At 65.0% G+C, this 12,281-nt stretch overlaps 1 protein-coding gene across 1 annotated transcript in view; it reads left to right on the forward strand.

Moving 5' to 3' along the window:
* SPEG (striated muscle enriched protein kinase) overlaps nt 1-12,012 on the forward strand; it is a gene marked incomplete at its 5' end in the record, with an annotated part of 38,296 nt that extends 26,284 nt beyond the window's left edge. Inside the window, 25 exons of the mRNA XM_084265772.1 lie at nt 72-195; nt 581-753; nt 1,296-1,408; nt 1,610-1,778; nt 1,862-1,955; nt 2,281-2,481; nt 2,631-2,691; nt 2,872-2,949; nt 3,104-3,276; nt 3,380-3,406; nt 3,626-3,778; nt 3,966-4,008; nt 4,104-4,172; nt 4,323-6,507; nt 6,622-6,774; nt 6,854-6,970; nt 7,059-7,226; nt 7,508-7,630; nt 7,831-7,995; nt 8,178-8,850; nt 8,948-9,187; nt 9,260-9,483; nt 9,859-9,934; nt 10,163-10,312; nt 10,604-12,012. Of these exons, the coding sequence (XP_084121898.1) occupies nt 72-195; nt 581-753; nt 1,296-1,408; nt 1,610-1,778; nt 1,862-1,955; nt 2,281-2,481; nt 2,631-2,691; nt 2,872-2,949; nt 3,104-3,276; nt 3,380-3,406; nt 3,626-3,778; nt 3,966-4,008; nt 4,104-4,172; nt 4,323-6,507; nt 6,622-6,774; nt 6,854-6,970; nt 7,059-7,226; nt 7,508-7,630; nt 7,831-7,995; nt 8,178-8,850; nt 8,948-9,187; nt 9,260-9,483; nt 9,859-9,934; nt 10,163-10,312; nt 10,604-10,811 (5,960 nt within the window). The 3' untranslated portion in view covers nt 10,812-12,012. The remainder of the gene's footprint in view (nt 1-71; nt 196-580; nt 754-1,295; nt 1,409-1,609; nt 1,779-1,861; nt 1,956-2,280; nt 2,482-2,630; nt 2,692-2,871; nt 2,950-3,103; nt 3,277-3,379; nt 3,407-3,625; nt 3,779-3,965; nt 4,009-4,103; nt 4,173-4,322; nt 6,508-6,621; nt 6,775-6,853; nt 6,971-7,058; nt 7,227-7,507; nt 7,631-7,830; nt 7,996-8,177; nt 8,851-8,947; nt 9,188-9,259; nt 9,484-9,858; nt 9,935-10,162; nt 10,313-10,603) is intronic.
* Nucleotides 12,013-12,281: the final 269 nt, after the last annotated feature.

The following is a 12,281-nucleotide window of genomic DNA, read 5'->3' on the forward strand; positions in this document are numbered from 1 at the left end:
TGTAGGCTGGTAAGGTGGCCAGGGCTGGCCAACGTGGGATCCAGAGGTGATGGTGACAATGCGCATGGCAGGTCCCTACCTGGAAGAGGCCCCAGTCATCCTGGACAAACCAGATGTGGTGTATGTGGTAGAGGGTCAGCCAGCCTCCATCACCATCACCATCAACCACGTGGAGGCCACTGTCACCTGGAAGAGGTAGGACATGGTGCTGTGCTTGCCCCATGCCCAGCATCACTCCACAGGGTACACAAAGAGGGGCTCCTGCACCAGCTCCCCATGCAGCCCATGGTGGGTTGGGCATCCTTCCCTGGGGCTGGGTTGGGACCCGAAGGTGATGTCCAGCGCTGTGCAGAGCTGCATGGGGGGTGCCTTTTTTTGGGGGTGGTGTCTGTGGGGTGCTGAGGGTTGAGAGCCATTCAGGAGGCAGAGCTAGCAATGGGGCGCGAGCTGTTTGTGGGAGCTTCAGGGTGAGAGCCAGGGCTGTCTGTGGGCCAGGAGGTGGCCATGGGGCTGTGGAGCGGGAGCCACGGGGTCTGGGGCTGCCTGTGGGGCTGTGATGTGGCAGCTGCTGTGTCCACAGGGGTGGGCAGGTGCTGGGTGAGCAGGAGGGAGCATGTGAGGTGATGATGCCGGACGACGACCAGCACTGCCTGCGGCTCCTGTGCGTGGGCCGGGGGGCCGTGGGGCCACTGACCTGCGAGGTGAGCAACCGCCATGGCACTGCCCGCTGCACCCTCCGCCTCTGCCTTGCAGGTAGGTGCCCCTGTGCCAGGGGGCTGTGCCACTCTGCCGGGGGGTGGCATCACCCTGCGGTGCCCCAAGGCTGTGTGCCATGGGGGGTCATTGCCCTGTAGGACGGCACTGCTCCATGGTGCCCCATGCCTGTGTGCCACAGGGACACTGCTCCATAGCATGGCACTGCTCCTTAGTGCTCCATGCTTGTATGCCATGGGGATGCTGCTCTATAGGGTGGCAATGCTCCATAGGCTGAAAACCCATGAAGCACATGTTAATACTGCTGCCCAGCATCCTATACGTGTATCTGATTTGGGTGGGAGTGTCCCAATGTGCCCATGACCATGTCATGGGGTGGTAGTGCTCCACAGTATCGCTTAGCCATGTGCCCTATAGCCAAGAGCCATAGGGGACACGTCCACAATGCCCCACAGAGGTGTCATGGGCAGCACTGCCCCACAGTACCCCACACCCATATGTAACAGGAGATGCAGTACCATGGTGCCAGTGGCAGGGGAGTGGCACTGCTCCATGGTACCCCATTCCCCATCTCTTGGCAGAGGCACCACGCTTTGAGTCCATCATGGAGGACATCGATGCCCAGGAAGGTGAGACACCACGCTTTGCCGTGGTAGTGGAGGGGAAACCGTTGCCAGACATCATGTGGTACAAGGTGAGCTGGGACCCCATCACCACCTCCTTCCTTACCCACAGCACCCCCACCCTCCACTGCCTCTCCTGGGTCGCTGTGCTGGGTCTTTGGGGTTGTATTCACCCCTGGTGATGCAGGATGTGCCCCATGCCCCATCCATGGAGAAAGGGTGGTGGGAGCTGGTCAGGGATGAGACCGTCCTGACACCACTGACACCCCCAGGATGGGGAGTTGCTGGAAGAGAGCAGCCACCTGAGCTTCGTGTACGAAGACAACGAGTGCTCGCTGGTGGTGCTGGGTGCCGCTGAGCCCGACAGTGGCGTCTACACCTGCACAGCAAAGAACCTGGCTGGGGAGGTGTCCTGCAAGGCGGAGCTGGTGGTGCGGGCAGGTATGGCCAGATGGCCCCCTGGTCCTGGGGGGCAGAGCCTGGGTGCCCGGCTTGCCCCCCGCCAGCGCCTTTCCTTCCCCCAGTCCAGCCTGCTGCTGATGCCACCATGGAGGAGGATGCACTGCACAAGGCACGACGCCTGACGGACTACTATGATGTGCACGAGGAGATCGGGAGGTACAGGGCTGCTGTCATGGGGGGTAGTGGGGCACGCTGGGAGCCACGGGGACAGGGCTTCTGGAGCCAGGCTACACCCTGGGGAACGATCTCCATGGTATGCCAGATCCTGATGTGCTGAGGCTGGTCTTAGCCACTGGTGGATGCCCTGGTGCTGGCTGGGGTGGCTGGAACAAAGCCAGTCCTAGCGTCTCTCCATGGACAGTTCTAGAGGGCTGACAGGGCTGTGGGCATCTTCTTGCAGAGTGGGCATGTGCCCCAGCTTCTTGGGAACAGGATGTCTGCTGGTCCCCTACCTCCTTATCCCTCCTTTGCTGCATTGCAGGGGGGCTTTCTCCTACCTGCGGAGGGTGACGGAGAAGAGCAGCCGGCTGGACTTTGCTGCCAAGTTCGTCCCGGGGAGGACCAAGGCCAAGCAGTCGGCGCGCCGGGAGCTGCACATCCTCTCGCAGCTGGACCACGAGCGCATTGTCTTCTTCCATGATGCCTTTGAGAAGAAGAACGCTGTCATCATGGTCATGGAGCTGTATCCTCCGGGCACTGCTCTGGGAGTGTGTGGTGTGGGCAATGAGGGCAGGTGTTGGGGAAGATGGGTGGGCAGAGTGGGTGCAGAGGAGCTGGGTGCCCAGGACAGCGGAGGGCACGGTGTTTCTGTGCTCCTTGACTGGGACCCAGCTGTGCTGAGGAGGAGCTGCTGGATAGGATGGCGAGGAAGTCCTCTGTGTGTGAGTCCGAGGTGGGTGAATCCCGAGGGGAAAAAGTGATGGGGGGGGGGGAAGGGAGCCTGGGAACACCAGGGTCTGTCCTAGCCTGGGGATATGCTCAGGCTACAAAAGGGGTACAGCCTGCACCCTCCTCTGCACTGGGCCATCGTGGGGCTGCCCCATGCTCAGGGCATCCACCTGCTCTCTCACAGGTCCGATACTACATGCGTCAGGTCTTGGAGGGGATCTGCTACCTGCACCAGCACAGCGTCCTGCACCTGGACATCAAAGTGAGTGTGGGGCTCACTCCCTCCCACCCTGCACCTGCATGGATGGGCTCCTGCCGCTCTGCGGGGGCCTCGGTCCTGCCCACGGGGCACGTCCCTTCTCTGGGGGGAACCCCTGCCTTCTGCCAAGCTCCCTCTGCCCCGCACTGTTCTGTAGCCAGAAAACCTCCTGATGGCGGATTCGAGCAGCGAGCAGGTCCGGATCTGCGACTTCGGCAACGCGCAGGAGCTGACGCCCGAGGAGCCGCAGTACTGCAAGTATGGCACCCCCGAGTTCGTGGGCCCTGAGATCGTCAACCAGAGCCCTGTCTCCAGCGTCACCGACATCTGGTACGGGCAGCCCCGGGCGGGATGGTGGGGTCCCCGCTGTGCTGGGGGGGAATGGGCACCCGGAGAGCTTGTGCTGTGCGGTAATTGCGCTCTCCTCTCGCAGGCCCGTGGGAGTCATCGCCTACCTCTGGTAAGTGCCACAGTGGGCCCCACGGGAGGGACCCCCTTCCTGCCCCCTCAGCCATGCACATTGCTCCTTGCAAAGTCATTCCCCTCCCTGGCTGTTCCTGGCTCTGCCCTCCCCGTGGCACTGGGACAAGGAACCAGGTCCTGTCCTTGGTTTGCCTGTACTCGCCCTGCCTGTTCCCCATGTCCCCCTGGCCCAATGACAGTATTGTCTCCTTGGCAGCCTGACAGGGATCTCTCCCTTTGTGGGGGAGAACGACAAGACGACACTGATGAACATCCGCAACTACAACGTGGCCTTTGAGGAGAGGATGTTCCAGGGGCTCACGCGGGAAGCCAAGGGCTTTGTCATCAAAGTGCTGGTCAATGACAGGCTGTGAGTGCTGTGGCATCCCTGTCCTCACCCCTCCCTGAGCCTTGTGCGTGAGGGAGGGTGTTTGGGGGCACGCTGGCTGTACATCCCTGCTGGGGTGCAGCACAGGCAGCCAGAACCTCCTGCCCTTCTGTGGGGTGGCCAAACCCCTCTGTCTGGGTGGTTCTCACCCAGCCGTGTTGCTTTGCAGGAGACCCAACGCGGAGCAGACTCTGGAGCATCCCTGGTTCAAGGTGAGCCTGGACAGGGACCCAGTGCCTGGCAGCAGCTGGGTTCCCCAGAGCCTGCTGTAGGCTCTGTGGGACACCGCTGTCCCCTCGCCCCACAGACGCTGGCCAAGGGGAAGGTCATCAGCACCGACCACCTAAAGCTCTTCCTCTCCCGTCGGAAATGGCAGGTGAGGGAAGGAGCAGGGACAGGAGAGGGGCAGGCAGAGCTGTGCGCTGGGCAGGATGGGGTGGCGTGCCCTGGGGAGGATGGGGTGACGTGTGCTGGGCAGGATGATGCCATGCCACCTGCCTAATCCAGCCTTCTCTGCTGGCTCCAGCGCTCGCAGATCAGCTACAAGTGCAACATGGTGCTGCGGCCGATCCCAGAGCTGCTGGAGGATACGTCGAACCACCTTTCCATTGCCGTGCCCCGGCACCTCAAGGAGTCACCAGCACTGTCATCCTCCTCGGACTCGGATGACCTGGACGAGCTGCCCTTTATCCCCATGCCACACCAGGTGGAGTTCTCTGGCTCCCGCATGTCGCTCAATGAGATCCCCACAGATGACGAGGCCATTGGGCCATTTGAAGGGCCACGGCTGGAGGGGGTCACACCGGGGGATGTCTCTGCCATGGAGTGGCAGAGCCAGGGCGTGGGGAAGCCTGGAGTGGCCCTAGGAAAGAGGCCAAGGGGTGTTGGGCCGTGGCGGCCATGCACAGAGACAGAGGCACCTGGATCCTCTGACGAAGAATCCCCTGAAGCCCAGAAGCGGCCAGAGTACCCCCGCAAAGCCATGAGGAAGGGCTCCAGCCTGGAGTCCCCTGGGAGTGCCCGGCGGGCAGAGCTGAAGAGGGGTGGCTCTGCCGACAGTGCTCTGCTGCTCCACCAGCCCTTGGGGACCGAGGAGGGGGCTGAGGCAGGCCGGGACCCCCGCCGGGCACTGGCCAAGGCGGCGTCCATGGAGCTGCCATGGCGGAAGGGGACCTGGGGGGAGGATGATCATGCCCAGCGCCTGGAGCTGATGCGCCAGCGGCTTCTGCGGGGTGGCTCTGGGGACGGCAAGGTCAGCGGCCTGCGGGGTCCCCTCTTGGAGACCCTGGGTGTTGGCCCTGACAAGAAAGTCCCACGGCCGACCCGGTTGGAGCCGCCGGCGCCAGCAGTGCCACGGCTGGTGCGGGCAGCCTCCAGTGAGGCCACCTCACCACGCCTCCTCCCCCCTGAGCATCGGCTGCAGAAGAGCAGCTCCTTCAGCCATGGTGACGCTGAGCCTGTTGTCCGGCACCGCCGTTCCGGCGCACCCCTGGAGATCCCGGTGGCCTGCCTGGAGGCCCAGCGGCTCAAGGAGTCCCCATCTCTCTCAGCCCTCTCTGATGCCCGGCCCCCAGCATCACCAGATACCCCTGGTCCGCCAATACCCCCTGTGGTGGAGACTGCCATCCCCAGAGCCCCCGCCACCAAGGCTGCCCTGGGGAGGAGGCGTGTCCCTGAGGAACGTTTCCAGCCTGGGGCCAGCACTGCTGCCACCACCACGGGGAAGAAGCCCACAGCCAAGGGACAGGAGGAGAAGACACCTACTAAGGCCCCTGGAGCCAGCAGGGAGGGGGCTGCCATGACGGGAGCACCCACCACACCACAGGTCCCTATTCCCCACACCCAAGCTGCCGAAATGTCTTCCTATGCCAAGGTCATGCAAGCCATGGGAGCCTTGCAAGGCGGAGAGCCAGCCACGGAGGAAGCCCCCCAGCCCCCACCGGCCACCCCCACCGAGCCCCCCGTGCCAGCACCAGCACTGGCATCGAGGAAGGAGGCAAAGCCCACAGGCTCCTCCAGCTCCCTGGTCATCCAGGACATCGACTCGGAGGAGGTGTTTGAGGCCAAGTTCAAGAGGGGCCGGGAGTCATCGCTCAGCCGGGGGCTGAAGCTCCTCACCCGCTCCCGCTCCGAGGACCGGCACCTGGCTGGTCCTCCAACCCCGGACGAGGGCATCTACCGTCCCACACCGGCCGGCGTGCCCCTGGAGCTGCGCAGGGACCGGCCCACTGGGCTGGCAGCCAAATCCAAGTCGGTGCAGGACCTGCACGAGGTGGAGAAGGACCGGGGCTTCCTCCGAAGGATGTCCGTGCTCCTCAAGCGGACCCCTCCCGCCGAAAGGAAGAAGAGCAAGGGGGAGGATGGGGGCGGCGAGACCCCGACCAGTGGGCGTCGCTTCTCCTGGAGCATGGCCCTGGGGGGCTCCAAGGAGCGGAGGGACTCCGAGAGCCTCAAGTCTGAGCCGGGGGGCGGCGGGGAGAGCGAGTCTCCGGCCGTGGCCGTGAGGAGGAAGATCAGCACCACGGTGGAGCGGGTCTCTGCGCGGCTGCGCAGCCTCTCGGACGAGCGGCCGGAGGGCGAGGGGTCCAGGATGCTCCGCCGCGCCAGCTCCGAGGGGGAGAGCCTGCGGCCGGGACCCCCCCCGGCACCCGCGCCCTCCTCCGAGTCCCTGCGCTCCGACGGCAGCGCCCGCTCCTCCGCCTCCGCCAAAGGTGAGCGGCGGGGGGGGGGAATCCCGCCGGCACCTCGCGGCCCGGCTGTCCCGGGGGCGGCGGGAGCAGCTGCCCCGGCTCGGCCCCGCTCTGAGCCGCCCCCGGTGCCCGCAGGTGGCGGGGAGAGCCAGAAGCGGTCCCGCTGGGAGCGCTGGGGTTTGTCGCGGGGCAAGAAGGAGAAGGCGGGCTCGCAGCCCAGCATCCCCGCCGTCCTGCCGCGGGAGGAGGGACCCGCCGCCGGCCGGCCGCACGCACCCAGCGAGTCGGGTAGGTGCGGCCCCGGGGGAAGGGGTGGGGGTGGGTGCCCGTCGCTGCCCCGTCTGACGCCCCCTCCTCGCTTTTCCAGATTTCCCCCCCGTTTTCCACATCAAGCTGAAGGACCAGGTGCTGCTGGAGGGCGAGGCGCTGACCCTCTGCTGCCTGCCCGCCGGCAGCCCGACCCCCAGGATCATCTGGATGAAAGGTGGGGGGGGGGCTGCCCGCGCTGCCTCGGGGGGGTGGGGCGCGAGGGAGGGCGATGTGGCATCCCTCTCTTCTGCTTTGCCCCACAGACAAGAGGTCCCTGCAGCCGGACAACGCACTGAACGTCGTGTCCTGCAAGGACGGCCGGCAGATGCTCACCATTGCCAAGGTCTCTAGGAAGGACGCGGGGCTGTATGAGTGTGCGGCTGCCAACGCCCTGGGCACGGCCATCAGCTCCTGCACGCTGGCTGTGGCACGTAAGGATGCGAGGGGGGACCTTGAGGGACAGACTTGCTGCCCCATGCTGAGAGAGCACGTGCCAGGGATGCACCCCAGCGCTGGGGACTGATTGGAGCAGACCCTTGAGCTCCTTTCTTCATCCCTGCAGAGGAGATTGGGACTTTTGAGGAGGTTCAGGCTGATTTTGCACAGGCACCTTCAGCACCTCCGAGCCCATTTGTTGTGCTGCCCTTGCCCTGCAGCAGCTCTGCCCTGCCCCTGGCCCGGCACACAGCCCACCCTGCCTGTCCCCTTGCAGGGCTCCCTGGACGGCCAGGCACCCCAGAGATCCCCCAGAAGTACAAGAACACGGTGTTGGTGCTGTGGAAGCCTGCTGAGAGCAAAGCCCCCTGCACCTACACGCTAGAGCGCAGGCTGGAAGGTACGTGGGGCTGCCTGTTGTTCTCCTGGAGCTGCAGTTGGAAAGATGGTCCTTACATGGGGACACCAAAACAGGACGAAACTGTCTGATGTCTTTGCTGTCCCCTGGGCCTTGGTGGGGTCCTGGGTCAGGGGTGTGGGATAGGAAGCTGTCCCATGCCCCCAGTCTGCCCCTGCCTCACCTTGTCCCTGTGCTGGCAGGGGAGCAAGAGTGGAAGATCATCAGCACAGGCATCGCTGACTGCTACTTCAATGTGACGGACCTGCCCCCCAGGAGCGCAGCCAAGTTTCGGGTGGCTTGTGTCAACAAGGCTGGGCAGGGGCCCTACAGCACTGTCTCAGGGAAGGTGCACATTGACGCGGCAGGTGAGCAAGCCCTGTCCCACGGGGCATGGGGCAGCCATGGGGTCAGCTTTGGGGCTGGGATGCTCTGAGGAACCTTGAGTCCCAGAGGTTCTTCTCCCCAGGTTTTTGGGAAATGGGGAGCCGCTTGCACCCCGCTTCTGGCTTACCCTTGCCTGGCTCATATCTCCCTTTGCTCCCTGCAGATGCCCAAGCTGCCCCAGCCAAGGACATTGTCATCCCTGTCCCTGAGAAGGTGGCTTCCAGCCGGTCGACCCAAACACCTGTGGGGCAGCTGCAGCCACTGGCCACGGGGCACCCCCCTACCACGCCGCCCCGCAAGCACAAAGGAGTGGTGCAGAAGGCAGATGGGGCGGCACAGGCGGATGTCCCAGTGGGGGTCCTCCAGCCCCCAGCATCCCACAAAGAGGGGCCACAGCCAGATCCTGAGCTCCCACCTGACATCACCATCTGCGTGCCCCCGGAGCTGATGTTCACCCCCCCTCGGACTGTGGCCTCACCGCATACAGACACCCCTGCCCGGGGTTCCCCTGTGCCCCCCACGGACACGTCCACCCCACCTCAGGCTCCATCCCCTTCCAAGTTGTCTCCCACTTCCCCGGTGTCGACCACCCCCAGCCCACCTCCCACACTGTCACCTGCCCCCAACGCTGCACCTGTGCGGAAGATGCCTCCCTACATGGTCACCTCCTTTGTTTCCATGCCCCCCACATCACCGTCCACGCAGGAGTCCCCTGCCACTTCCCTGTCCTCCAAGGAGCCCCCAGCTGAGGGTGGAGTCTCAGGGGCTAAGGATGGCACGGCGCTGCGGCAGGGCGTCCCCCAGAAGCCATATACCTTCCTGGATGAGAAGGCGAGGTGAGTGGCACCTGGGGGTCAGGTGCTCTGCAGGGGATGCCCCTCCTGCCAGCACCTCACATGGGAGATGCTGAGGGCTGCCCTGTGTGTGCCACAGGGGCCGTTTCGGGGTGATCCGGCTGTGCAAGGAAAACGCCACGGGGAAGCACTTCATGGCCAAGATCGTGCCCTACGAGGCGGAGAGGAAGCAGAGTGTGCTGCAGGAGTACGAGATCCTCAAGGCCCTGCACCATGAGCGCATCATGGCCCTGCACGAGGCGTACATCACCCCCCGCTACCTAGTGCTCATCTGTGAGAACTGCACCGGCAAGGAGATCCTCTACAGCATCGTGGACAGGTATGGGTGGGCACAGGGCTGCTGGCGTCCGCCACTGGCGCAGGGCTGCCTCCTGATGCCACTTGCCCCCAGGTTTCGCTACTCAGAGGACGATGTGGTGAACTACGTGCTGCAGCTCCTGCAAGGCCTCGAGTACCTGCATGGCCGCCGCATCGTGCACCTCGACATCAAGCCAGACAACATCGTCATCTCGGGGACGAACGCCCTCAAGATCATCGATTTTGGCAGTGCCCAGACCTACAACCCCCTCGTGCTGCGGCAGCTGGGGCGGCGCGTTGGCACCCTGGAGTACATGTGTGAGTGGGGCGCAGGGGTGCAGTGGTGTGGGGACGGGGATGGGTGCCCGAGGTGTGCCTGGCTTGGGACTGCAGGGCAGTGGAGGTGTCCTTGGGAAAGTTGGGGGGGGGGGTGTCTTTGGGGTGCTGGGTATGTCTACTGAGGGATTCTGTAGGGTTGCTGGGCTCAGAGGGAGAATGTTCATGCTGCAGGGCTGTTGGGGTGTCCTTGGAGATGCTGGGCTCTGTCAGGGTATTGGGGTGTCAAGGACGGGTGCAGGAGGATTTAATGATGGGGTGCTGTGGGTGCTGAGGATGCTGTGGGTATTGGGGATACTGTGGGTGCCACGGCTGGGGTCCCTGGTGTGTATGACAGTCCTGCTTCCCTGCCTGCAGCGCCGGAGGTGGTAAAGGGCGACCCAGTGGGCTCCGCAGCTGATGTCTGGGGTGTCGGCGTCCTCACCTACATCATGTAAGAGAAGGGGCTGGGGGGGCAAGCACCCTGAGGTGTAGCCAGCCCCACCTGGCCACCAGGCTGGTGGTGGGTTAGGGGATGCTGTAGCCCTGCAGACCCTTCCCAGCTGGACATGGGGATTGAGACCCTGGGCAGCTGTGGTTGTTTCAAACCTGGGATTAGGGTGGGTAGGGGATCCTGGGTGTCCTCCCACCACAGCCCTCCACCCCGTGCCACCCTTCACAGGCTCAGTGGGCGGTCGCCGTTCTTTGAACTGGACCCCATCGAGACAGAGAACCGCATCCTGGCAGGGCGCTTTGATGCCTTCAAGCTGTACCCCAACGTCTCGCAGAACGCTGCCCTCTTCATCCGCAAGGTCCTCACTGTTCACCCCTGGTGAGTGCCCAGCCCAGACAGGGAGGGCACGTGGTCCCAGACTGCACCCATGACCAGGGTACAGTCCCCACAGGGACCTTCCAGACATCATCAGTATGACCCTGGGGTCCGTCCTTGCTCCTGGAGAGGGCTGGGGTCTCCTGAGCCCAGGACCCTGGGATCAGTCCCTGCACTTGGAGAGGGATGGGATCTCTGGGGTGTTTGTGGGGCAAAGGTGGTGGCTGGGTTTGGGGTGGGTGTAGTGGTGGTTAGCACCCTACGGCCCCTGACTTGGCATCACACCTGCCCCAGGAGCCGCCCCACAGTGAAGGACTGCTGTGCCAATGCCTGGCTCCAGGACGCCTACCTGATGAAGCTGCGCCGCCAGACCCTGACCTTCACCACCAACCGCCTCAAGGAGTTCCTGGTGGAGCACCAGCGGCGCCGCGGTGAGGCCGTCACCAAGCACAAGGTCTTACTCCGCTCGTACCAGGGTGGCCAGCCGCCTGGGCCGCAGTAGCCAGCGCCTCAGCCGCGGCCACGAGGGGCCGAGGAGCCAGAGGAACATTCCAGGGGCCGCGGGATGGGGCGGCCGAGGACGAGCCGGGATGCGCCAGGACGAGCCCACGGACCTCACGTGCCACCGCCAGGGATGCTGGCAGCTGGCATCATTTTGGCGGTGCTGAGGGAGAGGGGAGGTGCTCCGCCAGCCAATCCGGTGGTGGGGTCAAGCAGCGGGCAGGGAGGGGGAAGCCTTGCTGGGAGGAAGGGAGAAGGTGGTTGGGGGAAGGACGGGATGGGATGGGGATGGGGGGCCCAGGGAAGCTCTGGAAGGCAGTGGGAGAGCCATCAGCACACCGGCCAGCCCTGGCTGCGTTGGTCCTGTCAGCCGTGTGCCTTATGCTACAGCGTACAGCTGCCCCCGGCCACGGCGCAGGGGTCCCCAAACTTCCCCTGGTTTGCACGCCAGCACCTGAGGACTGAGGCTGCTCCAGCGGTTCCTGCAGAGAGGGGCTCGCTTGCAGCCCCCCCACCACCTTCCCTTCCCCACAGCCCCCTGCCAGCCGTCACAGTCCGGGTCCTCAAGGCTGGGAGCGGGGGCCACCAGCCCCCCCACCTTCTGCTTCTCCCAGCCCTGGTCCTGGTAAGCAGGTTTGCAGCCCCAGGACCGATGCCGGTGCCTTCCCCAGGGCTGTCGGCTGTGCCCCATGCCGGGGTCGAGGGGCTGGCTGGCACCCCCTCCTCTTTGCAAGGGGGCACCCACGTGCCACGCACACCTCCTGCGCCCGCTCAGGCCCACACTGCTCACGCTCTGCCTGCCCGGCTCCAGCCCCATGCCCCACCACCAGCCCGCCTGCCTGTCCCACATCTCCCGCACCCCCAATCCCCCCGTGCCGACTCCATCCCCGACCCTCCGGTGCCACGGCACAGCCCCAGAGGTGCCTCGCTGAGCCCCGCGCCCCCTCCCCGGCTGGCGGCAGGGTGCTCCAGCGTGACCAGGTGCCCTGGGTGGGGTGATGGGGGCGGCGGCTGGGCACCCACCTTCCAGATGCTGCTGTAGCAATAGAGCTTTATTTATTGACTCTGGGGAGAAGGCGTCCGCCCCGTCCCCTTCCCCATCCCCATCCCCTCCTCTCTGCCGGGCTCCGGAGCTGCCCAAAATCCCCGTGGTTTGGAGCAAGCGCCGTGCCGGAGCAGCAATAAAGACCCTGAGCAGCCCACCCGGCCTCCGCGGCTTGCTGGGACGAGGGGGGATGGAGGTGGGGGGGGGGGGGGGGGAGCCTGCGGGGTGGGCAGAACGACGCCTCGGGAGGCTCCTGTCCCAAAATCCGGGGACCCGAGGTCAGCCAGCCGGGCTTCCCGGCGGGGCCGGGCTGGGGAAGGTGTCGGGAACTTGGGGAAGGAGCCAGGGAAGCCACGGAGCGCCGGGTCGGGCGCAGGGCCGCCGGCTCACGGGGTGCTGGCGTCATGAAGCGAAAATACCGTCTGC

Source organism: Gallinula chloropus, assembly GCF_964237585.1.
Source record: "Gallinula chloropus genome assembly, chromosome: 5".
Taxonomy (NCBI): domain Eukaryota; kingdom Metazoa; phylum Chordata; class Aves; order Gruiformes; family Rallidae; genus Gallinula; species Gallinula chloropus.